The sequence below is a fragment of the Tiliqua scincoides genome, chromosome 7 (genome assembly GCF_035046505.1).
Source record: "Tiliqua scincoides isolate rTilSci1 chromosome 7, rTilSci1.hap2, whole genome shotgun sequence".
Lineage (NCBI taxonomy): Eukaryota > Metazoa > Chordata > Lepidosauria > Squamata > Scincidae > Tiliqua > Tiliqua scincoides.
In genome coordinates, this window is record NC_089827.1 from 69616448 (window position 1) to 69632244 (window position 15797).

Genomic DNA, 15797 nt, shown 5'->3' on the forward strand with positions numbered 1-15797 from the left:
GGGTATCTCCCTCCCAGCCTGCCTCACAGGGTTGTTGTGAGGACAAAGAGAGGAACATGCATCTCTCTCTCTCAGCCTAGCCCACCCTGCAGGGCTGTTGTGAGGACGGGGGAGGGGCCATATGTCTCCCTCTCAGTCCAGCCCAGCCCACCCTGCAGGGCTGTTGTGAGGACGGGGAAGGGCCGTAGCCCACCTGCAAGGCTGTGGTGAGGACGGGGGGAGGGGCCGTAGCCCACCCTGCAGGGCTGTGGTGAGGACGGGGGGAGGGGCCGTGCGTCTCCCTCTCAGCCAGCCCACCCAGCAGGGCCTTTGTGCGGAGGGTCTGCGGCGGCTCCTACCGGGGCGCTCCGGGGGGCGCGGCGGCTCCTCGCCCAGCAGCCTCTGCAGCGCGTCCCCGCTGAGCGCGCGGAGCACGGCGTGGGGCGGCGGCGCCACCAGCTGCGCCCAGAGGCCGCGCGTGAAGAAGTCGACCGTGTGGGCGCGGCACAGCGGCAGCGCCCTGCGCAGGAAGCCGGCCACGGCCCGCAGCCGCGCAGACACCGCCTCCGCCGCGGGCTCGGGGGGCAGCCACATCGCCGCCGGCTGCGGGCAGAGCAGACGGGCGCGGAGCTAGAGCGCCTGCTTCCGGTCCCGCCCCGAGGATCCGTGCTTGAAAGCGGAAGCGGGTTCATTCTCCCCTCACGCGCCGCTCTGCTATCCCCGACCCGGTCTTCGACTAAGACTGCCTGTCGCCACGGTTGCCTCTCCGTTGCCATGGGCGACAGGCCCTTTCGCGAGCCAGGCGTAGCGAGTAGAGCGCCGATGCACGCCCGCTCCTCGATTGGCTGGCCGACGGGGAGTCGCCCGTCTGATGACGCGACAGGCGCGCGACGAAGCCGGACGCAGCGATGGCGCCCCCGGCGAGGAACGGAGGGGCCGGCGGGGCTCAGGCGCGCTGCAGGGGTCGGCGGCGGCCTTGGAGGAGGGACCCGCGCCTGCCGGGGGGGAGCGCCCAGGAGGGTAAGAACCGCTGAGGGGCGCCTCAATGCCCAGGTCTACCCATTGGGGTCAACGGGGCTTACTCCCAGTTAAGTGTGGAGCGGGTGGCAGCCTCAGAACCCCATCCCATGCAGCTCTACTCAGAAACAAGACCCGTTGTAGTCAATGGGACTTACTCCCAGGTAAGTGTGTTGAGAGTGGCAGCCTCACAGCCCGGTCCTCTGCAGGTCTACTCAGAAGCAAGTCCCATTGTGGTCAATGGGGCTTACTCCCAGGTCAGTGTGGCTAGGATCGTGTCCCCAGTCTCCAGCCAGATCCACCACCCCTTTTCCCCTCCACCTGAACAGCTTCTTTGTCTGTCTGGATTCAGAGTCTGTTCGGCTGAGGCTCAGGCTATATTTTGCCCAATTTATTTCTGCACCCAGCGAGCCATCGGTCTGTGGAACTCCCTGCCACAGGATGTGCGGACCCAGAAAATGGGGCTGTTTTCTTAGGCGTTGTGCCTCAGCCAAGACTTTTCCTGAGAAATAATCTCTTGGAAGTAACTTCAAGTAATACTCATCATTGGTGTTTTCCTTGTCTTTCCAATAGCTCTGACCGTAGCATCTGGGTAGTAGTTTATCCCATTTTCAGTTACGCTAATACTGAGTACTACAAATCCCAGCTGCTGCCAGGGAAAGGCTGTCACTCAAAGGGAGAGCACTGGCTTTTCATGCAGAATTCCCAGATCCAATCTCTAGCTGGAGCTGGGAAAGATCCTTGTCTGAAACACTGGAGATCCATCGGCATAGTCCAGGGGTGTCCAAACATTTTGGCAGGAGGGCCCCATCGTCTCTCTGACACTGTGTCGGAGGCAGGGGAAGGGGAAGAATTAATTTACATTACAAATTTGAATAAATTTACATAAATGACTATATTAGTTGTTATTATTATTATTATTGATAATAATAGTATTAGTAGTAGTGTTTATATTCTGCTTTTCAACTAAAAGTTCACAAAGCAGTTTACATAGAAAAATCAAATAACTAATTAAAGATGGAACATATGAGTGAATGAATGTCTTGCAGTAGCACAAGGGCTATAAAAGGCCTTGCACAAAGCAAGGTCAGTCTTTCCTTCGCTGCTGCAGCAGCATCACAGACGTGAAGCAGTGGAGTGAGCCCTCATCTCACAGCGCACATGAGAGGTCGAACAATCACCGTCACACTGAGAGCAGTTGAGTCGGGCCAGCATGGGCTCCATCTAGTCACCAGAGCAGTGGTTTTCAATCTTTTTCATTTCACAGCACACTGACAAGGTACTAAAATGGTCAAGGCACACCACCGGTCCTTTGACAATTGACAAGGCACACTGAACTGCCATCCCCCAATGGCCCTACTAAACAATGACCCTTCCCCAAACTCCTGCAGCACACCTGTAGACCATTCACTGCATACCAAATGGCTGCTCCAAAGGGTCAGAAGCTCATTGGAAACTGGGGGCTCCCTGCAGGCTGGATTGGGAGTCCCCAAGGGCCAGAAGTGGCCTCCAGGCCAGGGTTTGGGCACTCCTGGCATCGACAGTACATTGAGCGAGATTGCCCAAGGGTTTGAATTAGTGCAACAAAGCTTCATACATTTGCCATTCCTATTGGCCACATTTGCTCTGTGATCACTGTTTAATTTTACTTACTTTAAAAACATGAAAAATAAAAGTACTGTAAAATTAAAAATATTTAGAAAATATGATGAACTCAAGAATTCTTAATTGATCCAGTATGGCAATTTGCTATCTAAGAAAGGAACTGTGTTATGTCAAACAGGAAAAAAAAAAACAGGGAGGAGTTCAGAAAAAGTGTCATGTTAAAAAGCAGGTGTAGCTGTGGTCTAACTGAATTTTTCTGATGCTATCAGGTCAAGGATTTGCCTTTTGGAGAAAGCAAAAGATCCAGCGTGACTACAATAAATTACTGAAAAAGGAAAGACATGCCTCTGCTCCGAAGAACATTGGGTACACAGAAAATTACCCAGAGCATTTGAAGCATCTTTACTTAGCCGAAGAGGAAATGCTCAAGAAACAACGCAAGCCTAAAAATGATGCTCCAGTTACATTGGAAGAAACCAACATCACAACACCAAAGTAAGAAACTGCTTGTGAGCCATTACTTTGCTATGCAGTGGTCCCTCCTGGTCTCTGTGTCTGCAGATTCCACCATCCGCGGATTATGATATCACAGGGCAGTCTTTGTCACTCCCAGAAGCCACTTCTGGGGCACCCCAAGGCCTGCGGTCCCCTGTCTTGGCCCTGGCATGCCCAGCGGAAGCATTTAAAAATGCTTCCATGATGCATTATGGGGTGCGCTAGGGCCAAGGGGGGGTTGCGGGCCTTGGCATGACCTGGAAGTGGCATCGGGCAGCACCAGAGACTGCCCTGCACCCAGTGCAGTTTGTGGCACTAAGATAAGGAACCTAATTTTTTTTCCTTTAACTTTTAAAAATGTTTTTAAAGCGGACTTGGTTGTTTGCTGATTTTAGCCCCCACGGGGAGTCTGAGAACAGAATCCCGCACAGATGTCAAGGGCCCACTATAAATGTGACCCTAGTTTATCCTTCCTAGTAGATGCTTTCAAAGCATTTTAAGTTCTTTTAAAATTCTACTACTCACTGAGTTGAATCTTCAGTTTTTCGAGTATAGTTCAGTGGCTAAGGCAGAATTTGGCAATGAAAACAAATAAAATAGTCTTGTGAGTTTCAATTTTAGTGGGTGTTTGAGTCAAAGTATAGTGGAGGACTCATGTATCCAGTTTCGTGTATCTGTCTTGGTGCCCCATTCAGCAGTTCTAGAGTTTTGAGTTTTTGCAATGGTGTGTGTTTAAATAGGATTGAAATTTTACTTATGTACCAGCCCCTTTGCTGCACAACCATCATCCTTCCTGAGCTGGTGAAGGGGTCTTGGATATGGCATTGATTTCTCCTTGGATGTTTGTCCTGGGGGACTTCATCTATCCACAATGAAACCCCTTCAGTGGGAACTCAGGATTTCATGATTACTGTTGCAACTATGAGTTTGTCCCAAGTCATAACTAGACCAATGCATGTGTCAGGACACACTCTGGACTTGGTCTTTGCTTGATTGGAGAGGAGGTGGGGGAGTTTCTGTTGACCAACTTGTCATGAACATAGGATTAGACATACCACAAGTTCAACCCTCTGTTGAAGTGGAGAATCACAGTGACCTGCCCCAACAATCTAATGGATCTGTTTGGTTTCCAGAGGGCTCTTGGAAATTTTCCACTTGCCTGGACTAGTGATTCTGTTGAAGTCTTACTTGTCCTCTGCATTTTGGAAATTACTTGGGTGATTGCTCCTAAGATCTCTCCCTGGCTTAGTGAAACGAGCCTATATGTCTCCCTGGTTTTCCAGGGAGTCGAGGACAATGAAAGGAATTGAGCAACAAGAAAGATTTGAGACAAATCTGATGAAATGCTGTCTAGAGCTCATTTTGGGGTTTACTCCATGATGGTGATGGGAACAAAACATACATTCTTCTCTGGCACCACTGTGTCTGCTTGATACGAGGCAGTGGAACCTATTCCTAGTAGTTAAATCTCTGATGCATATATAAACAAATGGCATAGACTTTTTCTTTGAATCATTTAGTCAATTGTCAACTTGATTTCACAAACAGTATAATGTATATTAATCCAAATACATATTTAAAAATCATTTATGTACTTGTCTAATCCAGGACCAATATAAGCCGCAAAAAACTAGGAACAAAAACTTCAAACCAGAAGGCAAAAGAAGAATATGAGAAAATAAAAGCTGAACGAGAGGCAAAAAAAGAGGTAGGTAAATCCTGAATTGAATCTTGATCTGAGAACCATCCCTGAACATCATGTTTAGTGCTTCTTTCTAACTCCTTAGTGGGGAGAATGAGTGGCAGCCTGGTCTTGAGCATACTTCCAGTAAGTGTGTATAGATTTGCAGCCTTCAATCAAGTTCCTCTCTTCCTACCTCTCCCCACCATATATTCCATGAATCGGCTCTTTAAAATAGGAACGGACAACTGGGGAAGTTGTTAACTTTGCTTTGAGAGATGTCGGCACAAACAATAAAGTCGTATTAGGGTTTATATCATGTGTTTTTTTAGATGTTACGCTTATTTTGTTGCTCTAGCATGAGCTGTAGAACTGCAGTGTTTGTGACTCAGGATACTGTTGTCACCTGCAATTTGTTTGTTAATATAACTCCATCTAATGAGCTGTATTCTAATCTAGATCTTTACGTGTGTATTTCTGACTATACACTATACTATATTTCTGACTATAGGAGGAAAGAATGTTCACCAGTTTCTGCCCTTCTCTTCAGCCCCCAGTGCCACCTCCCATACTGTCCAAAGGGGTTCCTAATCCTCACAATTGGATTTTTGGAGGGCTTGGAGAACTGTTGGCAAAAGAGGGACCAAGGAAGTTCTTTTGTGAGAACTTTCTTCCATCCACACAGTAGTGTTAAGATTCTGCCCAATAGGTTTCTCTGTAGGGAAAAACTTTTCCACATTATAGTTAATTGAGAGAGAGCACACAAGAGAATAAAGGAATATGCAGAAGATCCTGTGTTCTGTCATGGAATTTCCAAGTTAAAAAGAATAAGTTGGTAACAAGTGCTTAGGGGACATCTGCCTTGCAGAGTTGTGCTTAGTCAACATAGGTTTCAATTCTGTCCACACTTTTCTGGGAGTAAGTCACATTGACTATAATGGGATTTACTTCTGAGTAGACAGGCATAGGATCGGGCTCATAGTGTGCTAGATGGACTAATGCGTCGACAGTATAAGGCATTCTTGTGTTCATACGATCCAGTTTTCTTTGCATGGATTTTATCAGCATTGAAAAATACAGGACCGAGGGCACAGTCCTAACCAACTTTCCAGCACTGAGGTAATGGCAATTTAACTGCAAGATAAGGGAACAAAAGTTACCTTACCTTGCAGAAGCCTTCATGACTGTCCCCCAACTGCAGGATGCAGCACATGACCCAATGGTTGGAAAGTTGATTAGGATTGTGCCCTGAGAGACTTTTGTCTGAATGCAGTGTAAGATCTTCAGTATATCATAAAACTGATCATCAGCCTTGCAGGAGACCATTCTGGGAGGGATGAGTCAAAAGGCAGTTGGTCCTAGTTGAGCGGTGCAGCCACATAGTCTGAAGTTAAAAACGATATGAACTCTTTTGTTAAGAGTTAGTGAAGTCTAATCCACAAATATGAAGCAGCTGAGTTCCTTGAACTGGTTACAGAAAATCCTGTTGTATTTGGGACAAAAGATATTTTCTGTCAAATGAGACATACACACAAGTTCTGGTATCAGTGGACTTTCATGGTCTTGGGCTCCATTATTTTTACTGAGCTTTAGGAGGTGTGAGTGTACCCAATAAAATAGCATGAATGGGCTTTGTGTCATGGACACATTTTTCATATTCCATACTTACTTTCTAATATACATGCTTAGAAAGGGAACTGTAAGTTGTATTTTTTTAAAAATCAAATTATTTCCAGAGACACTATGAGGGTTGGGAGGGAGATGAACTTCTTAATTATTCAAGGTTTTTATTTCAGGCAGCTAGAAAAAGGAGAGAAGAAAGAGAAAAAGCTCAGAAGCTCTACAAGCAGAAGAAGATGGAAGCTTACAAAATATTAAGTAAAAGGACTAGAAAAGGTCAACCAAATCTAAATGTACAAATGGAGTATCTTCTACAGAAAATACAGCAAAAACCATAAAGGCTTGTACATCTATAAAACAGGTGTGGACATGGATGCTTTTAATTGCAAGGGGATTGTATATAAAGTATCTTGGAACAATAGATCGTCTCTTGAGTTTGATTCAGATTTTACACAGGAGAATTGAGTGACCAGAAGCATTCCTACCTCTTTACCCACTATTTCTGTATCTAAGAAATTGTAGGTAATTTCTTAACTATTTATTATTGAAAGATAAACATCCATTCTGCTTTTTAAAAATTTTCTTCCCTATTTTGATTGTCCGTTCACCTTTACTACATGTAATGGTTTGAATTATTCTGGAAGTTCAGGTTTCAGCATTCATATATGGATCATACCAGAACATGTTGTTGTTGTAGCTCCATCAGAGTGGCTGCCAAAAATTTATATAGTGAATTAAAATGTAGCAGGAGAAGCAAATGCTTACAGGTAAGGAAACAACAAACATACCATTCAGACAAACAACAAAGCTCACAGGTAAGGAAAGTATACACGTTCTGTGGTAAATGCAAGGTAAATGAAGTACACGGACAGATTCAGTTTATTGACAAATAGTGGAAAAATACAAATCAGCTTGAACTCTGAACTTCTTGGCTCTAATCCAGGGCACTATCAAAAGCTGCTCCAGAAAATAGCAAGAGGAGCTACAGCTGCTGGACCCATATTGGCACAGAGCTTATGCCTTAGACTTTGTCAAGCAGATCAGTATAGCACGTGCATACAAAAGGCGCATGTGTTAACAAACCTTTATTTTTCTGTGCACCAATTTCTCATGATGTGGAAACTCACTTTGTTCATATCAACTGAACTGTCAGTAAGAGTCAGAACTACAGAAATTCTAATTGTTGTTCAAAACAGCAGCTCTTGCTTGGAGTTTCACAGAGCCCTGTGCTCCACGTGCTTCCACAAACCCTGGCTGTCTCGAGTGCTATTTGTGATGGCAGAGCAAAGGGTGGTGTGGAAAATTCCAGCGTATCTTCAGATCAACATGGAGACCCTTTGGATCTTGGCTGTAATGTGCTGTCCTGAAAATTAGGTTCCTGACCCACTTGATTTTCAAGTATCAGTTTTTGTAAACTGACCAATGCGATCCTAGGCATGTATACTGGGAAGTCAGCCCCACTGAGTTCAGTGGTGCTTACTCCCAGGTAATTATGTCTAGGATTGTAGCCTAAATTACGGTGAAAGTATTTTCTGATAGCAGAATAAAATCTGTTTGCAAATGGTCTTGTTCTGTATTTGGACTCTTTATGTGTTTGGGTGCCATATGTTTCAAAATGTAAAATATTTTTAATCTGAATTCTGTTTTTTAATGTGTTCAGGCAAAATCTGTTTCTGTGGACTTCATCTTCCTCTAGCAATTTGGTTACCAACGACTAATGGTGCTTATTTTTGTATGCAGACATGACACCTATGCAAAATATTCCGGGGAACTCTTTTCCTCCTGTCTCAATTTGCTGTCTATTGAAAAATTCATTTTGAGATCATCGTGCTCAATTTGATGCAATACAGAAATAGCAAGGGTACTCGCAAGCGTAGATTCCGCATTTGATGAATAGTTTAGAGCTGCTTAATCTGTTTAATATCTGTGTGCAGTGGGGGCGGGGACGGAGATACTATTGTTATATGCACAGCATTGGTACATCAAAGTGCTTTCCAGCCTCTTCTGTGTAGGGATCATTAATAACAGTTAAATCAACCCTAGGTTTCCATTTATTTAGCCCATTTTTCCCCAGCCCACAGGTATACACATTTGATCCCTGTTGCATATATGCAACGCTGGGCAGAAATGTCTTAATTTTTTAGAGATCAGTCGTTTGTATTAGAACCTTAATTTCATGGTGTAGACTTCCAACTGTTTACTTCGATAAACACAATGGTACACCTGGCTCAAATCTCACTATATATTTCATATCTCGAAGTTGTTGGAAGTGTGAGTAATGTATGGAGGTAATTTTGTTTTACTACAAGGATGAATAGTTGCTGTGCTCTCTAACCCTAAGTCCTACCAAAAGGCCAGGTTGACATGAATGTTTTATTTGGAAACAAAGCCATATTGATTTTAAGATAATGAGAAATGGTTACATTGATAGAGGAATAGAAGCAGAGGTGGTCCATAAAATGTGTTTCCTCTGTTGTTCTTACACAAAACAAAGTATAGGATACAGACAAACAACCTCCTGGTTCCTTATGCTCATTTTCATCAGTGTCATTCCTGTCACATTGTGTGAGACTTCTCTGGTGTATGACGATTACATGTTGGAAGATGCTTTTTCCTCTTGCACACTTTATTGCAACATGCACTGGTGTTACTGCACAAAATCCAGTTGTGTAGTGTGGCCCTGAATTTAGTAGATTCAGATGGGACTGATGTGTCTAGTTTTACAACCCATCTTCTAGATGACATTGATAGAAGATGCGTACGTATACAGATTTACATTTTCTGGCCTTTGATTAAATTGCACATTCCACAAGGAGAGCGGTGTGGGCGTGTGTGAGCCCAGGGCAGTTCTGAACAGGGAACAAATGTTTCCTTACCCCAAGGACTGCACATCTCACAACCTGCTGCACCAGCATTGGATAGAATTGGGCCATAGTTCTGTTTTCACATGACTTCCTGAACTGCAGTTTTGAAGTAATTCATTACTAAACAAAGAACACTGACAACCAATCTTTAAAAATGTATTATTATTATTATTATTATTATTATTATTATTATAACAACAGTATTTATATACTGCTTTTCAGTAAAAAGTTTACAAAGCCGTTTACAGAGAAAATAAACAACTAATGGCTCCCTGTCTCAAAAGAGCCCACAATCTAAAAAGATGCAAAAGAACACCAGCAGACAGCCACTAGAAAAGACACTGCTGGGGTGAGGAGGGCCAGTTGCTCTGCCCCTGCTAAAAGGAAGGTGCCCCAGCCCAGTAATCATCTTAGTCACCCTCTTTTGCACCTTTTCCATTTCTGCTATGTCCATTTCCACTATTTCCATTTCCATTTCTCCATGTGCTCCTAGGAGCCCTGGGGCCCTCCACGAGCACACCATAAGTGGCTGCCATCTGCTTGGTCCTAAACCACCCTGCGCATGCACTGGTAGGTCTCTCTGAGTCAGTTTAGGAGTATAAAGGGCTCCAGAGAGCAAAACGGATGAGAACCTTTGCTATAGAATAATCCAGTGCAGCTGCAGGGCACATGTGAACATCAGAAGTACATGGCCAGAGATTTTTCCATCACATTGTTGCCCTTCCTCCAGTCAGGTGATTCAAGGGAACCAAAGATTTGTATGCCTACTTGGCTCTAGTGGTCATAAGAATATGGTGAGTATTCAAGACAAGGCTTGCATGTGTATGTATGTACATGTTGGCCCTAATTATCTGCAGGTTTGGAACCAAAGATTCAATGCGGGTCCCAGACCTGTGTCTGGAGGGCCAACCTGTACCCTCCAAACATGACCGGAGGTGCTCTTTGGTTGCAGCCAGAGGTGTTCTGAAGCATGCGGAGGCCACATGCAGCTTCCCTCATGTCTCAGAAGGCCTGTCTGTGCATCTTACAGGCAGTCCGAGATGAGGGGAAGATGCGCATGACCTCCCCACGCCTCAGAACATAGCCAGATGCAACCAGAGGGCACCTCCAGTTATGTCTGTAGATTCTCTTTGGGTCCACCGTGGCTCGTGTTATCCATGGATTCTGACATCCATGGGAGTTCCAGGAATGGAACCTCCGCAGATGCTGACGGCCGACTGCATTCGAATTGACTAGATTTGTTGCATCCAAGTACTCACCTTATGGACTGCAACCAAATGGTTGGCAACCTTCAGCCTCGAAAGACTATGGTATAAGCCTACAGCACCTGGTATTCCCAAGCGGTCTCCCATCTAAGTACTAACCAGGCCTGACCCTGCTTAGCTTCCAAGATCAGACGAGATTAGGAATGTGCAGGGTAACAGTTGCTGCGGACTATACTAACCAAAACTGTTAAGCCCCTTTTTACTTGTTTGCTCAGACATTTACATTCAGGGTGTGTCCTGGGGAAAAATGGTAGCATGTAATAAAACTCTAAAATGTAACTCATAAGTGGAAATGGAAGCATTAAGGCTTTAAATGGGGTATAATTATTTTTCAGGGACTTTTTGCTTTTTATGCTTTATTAAGGAAACCCCACTTGGTGGAGGCATGGAGCTGAATTTCACCAGGAAAAAAAAAAGGATATATACGTGTCTGCATGAACAGTAAATTCAATAAGATGTAACAATAGCTCAAGAGCTCCAATGCTATTTTGAGGCAGGTTGGTTTTAAAGAGCTTATAATTTTAGCAATAATGAAAACATTTTTTCGGAAACGTGCCATCGGCCAAGAATTTCATTCTGTACCCTTTGCCTGACTATTAAGGAAGAGTAATGGCTTAATTAGATAGTCTGCAGTAGCAGAACACAGGCCTGGAGCTGGAGGCGGTGCCAGCTCAGTGGGCAGAGTGCTTTGGCACTGGGAACCCGTGTCGCCTTCCAGTGAGGCTCAGAGGTGTGCTGTTTAGGGCCCCGCGCAGGACATCTGTGCTAGACAAGAAGCTTTTTGAAGATGGAATCACGTAGGGAAGTGTTCTTGTCTTGTTCCGGAGAGGGAAACAATAGTGAAGAGTGCTGACAATTTACAGGGCCTTTAAAGGCAAGTTGGTCAGAGCTGGTCACTGTCACCTGCATCAGGCAAGGATGCAGAGATCCACCTCTCAAGCTGTGCCACGAGCTTGAAGCACTGCAGCTGCACAAGTAGTTTTCCCAGGCTGTGCACTACACCATAAAATGAACCCCCTCCCCCCACTCATGCTTAGATCTAGCTCACACTTAAGGGCACCAAAGATATGGCTGTTGTGATTACAGTGGTGATTCCTGTGGGAAATGTACATGATGTGAAGGGGGAGGGGAGAACGGCTGTGTGTCTTTGGAGATGCCCATCTTTTCACACTTCACAGGTGTCAACTGCAACCATGGGAAATCCACCTGCTACTGTGGGGTGTGAACTGGCCTTGGATGTGCCTCTCCTAAGCTGCGTGATGCACCTTTCTGAAGTCTAGCGGCACTTCCCACAGCAGTATCATTGTGGGGGCAGCAGCATTTCGACACTGAGAGCGATGGCCCGCAGCGGTACGTGTGCCTTCTGCTGTAGTTGAGTGCTGACACACAAGGATTTGGATGCGCTCCGTTTAAAATGTAAAACAAAACTCCTGCAAGGCCAGTGTGTGTAGTGGGACTGTGGGCAGAAAACAGCTGATGTGCTTTTCAGCAAGATCTTCTATGACAGTAATCTTCAACCCTTTTGGCGCTGCAACCCCAATAAATAAATAACTGAAAGATGAGGCTCAGGACCCACCACCAATTCTGCCTCCCCTCCCAGGCTCTGATCTGCCTCCACCTGCCCCATTTACCCCTACCTCTTTTGTCTCCGCAACAACCCTGTGAGGTAGCAATATAATGATTGTATTCACAACAACCCTGTGAGGTAGCAGCCTAAGCAGGGCTGGCCTTAGGAGCTGCAGGGCAAGGCAGCAAGAAGAGGCTGTGTAGGATAATATAAATAACTCAGTTTTGATAAGGCAGTAGCATGATTGGATTGGATCCAAGTCCTCTCTTGCACTGGCTTTGGAAAGTTGCCATGATCCCCCAAATGAGGCTTTGCTACCCCATTGGGGTCAGGACCCACAGGCTGAAGTATGCCATGAAGAGCAAAGGATGAACGAACAAGTGGTTCCACCACACCACGTATCCTGTCTACATCCTCAGGCTGAAACATCCAATTTTCATGTTCTCTTTTGGTCTGCATTAGAAAATCCCTGACTGCATTCTGACAACTCTTCTGCTTCTGAGCTTCCCAGAAGCAGCTGTTGAGCCCCTGTGTGAAACTGAACGCCAGACTAAATGGGCCTCTGGCCTGATCCCACAGGGTTTTTGCCTCCTTATGTTCTTATAACCCTTCGCATTCTGCAAATCAAACGGACATTTCCTTGGGAGAATGTTCACATTCACTTCAGAATACTGCCAGCGTTCTGGAATCAGCCCCAAAATGAAAGAGCAGGAACTAATAATATACTAAGCATTTAATACAGTAGACCTTTAAATAGAGAACCACTGTCACCACCAAATCTTTGGCTATTTTTATCATCTTCCAAATAAAAATTCAGCATAGCTTGGACTTCTGTAGGACTAAAATGACGCATTCCCTAACAATAGCTACAATAATTCATTCTCAGCTATAGTTGTTGCCTGGTCAAGCACAGTGGTAGTTATGACATTCCCCAGAATTGTGGTACTCAGCTGTAAGGACCATGGAAAAGTGTGCATCTGTTCAATGAAATGCTCAACAATGGAATGGAATAATGGCAGCACAGATGCAAGGCATCAAAGACTCAATCCAGAGATGGGATAAAATAGAAGCACCTCCAGCTTCAGACCAACCAAACAAGAGAGGAGCGCAGTCAAATCATTTTTAAACCACTGATTTGTGATGTTTCCATCTCAGAGTGACTGCTGGCCGAATGCTTTTCCCCTGGTAGGGAATGTCATAAATTAGTGGGAGACAAAAGCATCAGGACCTTCAGCAGTCACCTTCCCTCTGGATCTGGGGGATGAGAAAAAGCGCATCACCTCTGTCCCAAACAAACCTGGAGCCATGTTTCTGAATGAGGAATGGTGTCACCTCAATGACAGTGACATGAAAAGCCAGGGTGTGCAATCTACTTCCATGGGGCGCATGAATGTCCTTCCATGAAAGCTCATCCCAGAGCACTCTGTGATGAAAGCTTAGAAGTGAAAGTTAATCCGGTCACACTTAGGTTGGGAGCTTTGCTCTCTACCATCCCTTAATGCTCTGATTAATGCAAATTGTTGACTGCCTTCTAATGAATAATTGAAATGCATTTCTATGGGGGGAAAAGAAGGAGGGGCTATTTATGACCTTTACTATAATGGATACAGTGGGTCATCAGTATTTGCAGTTGTCTCATGGATACTAAAATCCATGGATAATAAAATCTACAGGGGTTCTGGCACAACACCACAATAACTTACCCGGGGGCTGCACCTGGCACTCCAGAGGTCAACCTCTAAGGTCCACTCCAGAGGTCAATGCACAACCTCCTGGCCTTCTCAGAAGGCCTCCCAGGTGCAACTGGAAGTCACTTGAAGTTCACACTGGAGACTTGCAGCCATGTCAGGGAGGTGTTCTGAGGCAGGAAGCCTCCCCAAGCCTCAGAGCACCTCCTGGACATGACCAGAAGCCGCTTTGTGTTATGTGCAGGCCCTTCGGCCATGGGTTTGGCATCCATAAATGCTCACGAAGGCCAAGACCACAGATAAGGAGAGCCCACTGTACTTTATAATCATGGTTTCATCAGCTCACTGTTCTCTGTGGCTGTATAATTCTTTGGCTGGATTTGGTTGGCAACCTTCAGTCTTGAAAGACTGATATAAGCCTACAGCACCTGGTATGCCCAGGCAGTCTCCCATCCAAGTACTAACCAGGCCTGACCCTGCTTAGCTTCCGAGATCATGGTATAAGCCAACAGCACCCGGTATTCCCAGGCGGTCTCCCATCCAAGTACTAACCAGGCCCGACCCTGCTTAGCTTCTGAGATCAGATGAGATCAGGCATCTGCACGGTAACAGTTGGGGGGGGGGGTATAAATGTAACCATATGCATTCCTTGTTTAAAAAATAAAAACAACATGCTTATCATCTTAAGAGCAGGTAGAACTATACACCAAGAGTATATGAACTATGAACATATATAAACTATGAAAAGGTTAGTATTGGAACAATGAAGGAGAAATTGAAAGGAAATTCAGAGAAATGTGACAGGCAGAGCTGATGCAGATGTGTCCCAAATCCTTCATTTAAGAAATGGAACAAAGAATGTGAACTAATACATTTTACTTTTAATTACCCTGCATTTCTCTTATAAGAAGTAGGGGTGTGTGGGGGAGGCGGTAGGAATCGGAGAGAGAAATCTAAATTCAATAATGTGCGCTTCCAGTACACAATAATATCCTCCAAGAGAGACAGGGACAAATACCGTTTCCATTTCCTCAAGAGACAAATGACAGACGAGAGGAAATAATGAGCTCTTGAGTTTATGCAATTGTATTCTCTTGGTGCTGAGGAGGAAGACGATTTCTTTGTGTGCTTTTGCTTAAAAGTTCTGCAGGTAGTGATGTCTTTGGGGAAGCGACTTAAAAAGGGTTCGGAGTTAATGACGGGCGGCAAGGCAAAAACAAAACAAAACATGATGGCAGTGGTTAGGCAGGTTGGATTCTTTGCAAAGCTTCCTTGTGGACATGTAACCCCCTGCATTCATGGGGCTCACAATTACACTAAATTGTGGGGCAATTAATCAAGTCTAAAATCAAAGGGGGTTGACAGTTATAGTCAGTGAAATGTGGATGCATGCACCCAGTGGCATAGCTAGAGGGGTGCAAAGCAGTACATTTTTCAGGGAACCTGACCCTCCCCTTCGGAGCCATTCCAGGCTGCAAGAGCAAAACAGAAGCAACCCAAAACCGAGGCCCCAAATGGCTCCAAAGCGGAGAGGGAGGGGCCACTTGCACCCCACAGTGAGGCTACCTGCAAAACGTAGTGCTTTGCACCCTCTCTACCTACACCAGTGTTTCTCAAACTGTGGGCTGGGACTCACTAAGTGGGTCGTGAGCCAATTTCAGGTGGGTCCCCATTTATTTCAATATTTTATTTTTAATATATTAGACTTGATGCTACCATGGCATGTGACTGCATTGGGGAAATGTTACAGATCTGCACTTTGAACAGGCTACTCTTTTAACACTGATAGTCAATGTGGCTTACTCCTGGGTAAGTGCGGGTAGCATTTCAGCCTAGGATTGTTACAAATTTTCCTGCTTGATGGTGTCACTTCCGGTGGGTCCTGACAGATTCTCATTCTAAAAAGTGGGTCCCAGTGCTAAAGTGTGAGAACCAGTGACCTACACCATTGCACGCACCTACCCACCCATCCCCTTTTCTGAAGGAATCTGAAGCTACTGCTGACTCAACCTCATG

General features: G+C 45.2%; 2 protein-coding genes and 2 pseudogenes across 2 annotated transcripts in view; 1 reads left to right on the top strand and 3 right to left on the bottom strand.

The window, feature by feature from the left end:
• The window catches only part of METTL25 (methyltransferase like 25), a 52060-nt gene extending 51487 nt beyond the window's left edge, over positions 1–573 (bottom strand). The window contains exon 1 of the mRNA XM_066634499.1: positions 339–573. Within this exon, the coding sequence (XP_066490596.1) occupies positions 339–573 (235 nt within the window). The remainder of the gene's footprint in view (positions 1–338) is intronic.
• A 269-nt stretch (positions 574–842) lies between these two features.
• CCDC59 (coiled-coil domain containing 59) lies at positions 843–6818 on the top strand. Its single transcript, XM_066634171.1, has 4 exons — positions 843–999; positions 2871–3096; positions 4705–4804; positions 6574–6818. Exons 1-4 carry the CDS (start codon positions 888–890, stop codon positions 6733–6735), a joined length of 600 nt encoding a protein of 199 aa, XP_066490268.1. The 5' UTR covers positions 843–887; the 3' UTR covers positions 6736–6818.
• Positions 6819–10576: 3758 nt separating this feature from the next.
• On the bottom strand, positions 10577–10696 carry LOC136657794 (5S ribosomal RNA; annotated as a pseudogene).
• Positions 10697–14284: 3588 nt separating this feature from the next.
• Positions 14285–14398, bottom strand: LOC136657954 (5S ribosomal RNA; annotated as a pseudogene).
• Positions 14399–15797: the final 1399 nt, after the last annotated feature.

Excerpts from the sequence above, each read along its gene's own strand:
- CCDC59 (XM_066634171.1), top strand. The coding sequence starts at position 888 with ATGGCGCCCCCGGCGAGGAACGGAGGGGCCGGCGGGGCTCAGGCGCGC. Across the intron at positions 1,000-2,870 it reads GGGGGGGAGCGCCCAGGAGG|GTCAAGGATTTGCCTTTTGG; the intron begins GTAAGAACCGCT and ends TGATGCTATCAG. Across the intron at positions 3,097-4,704 it reads ACCAACATCACAACACCAAA|GACCAATATAAGCCGCAAAA; the intron begins GTAAGAAACTGC and ends TGTCTAATCCAG.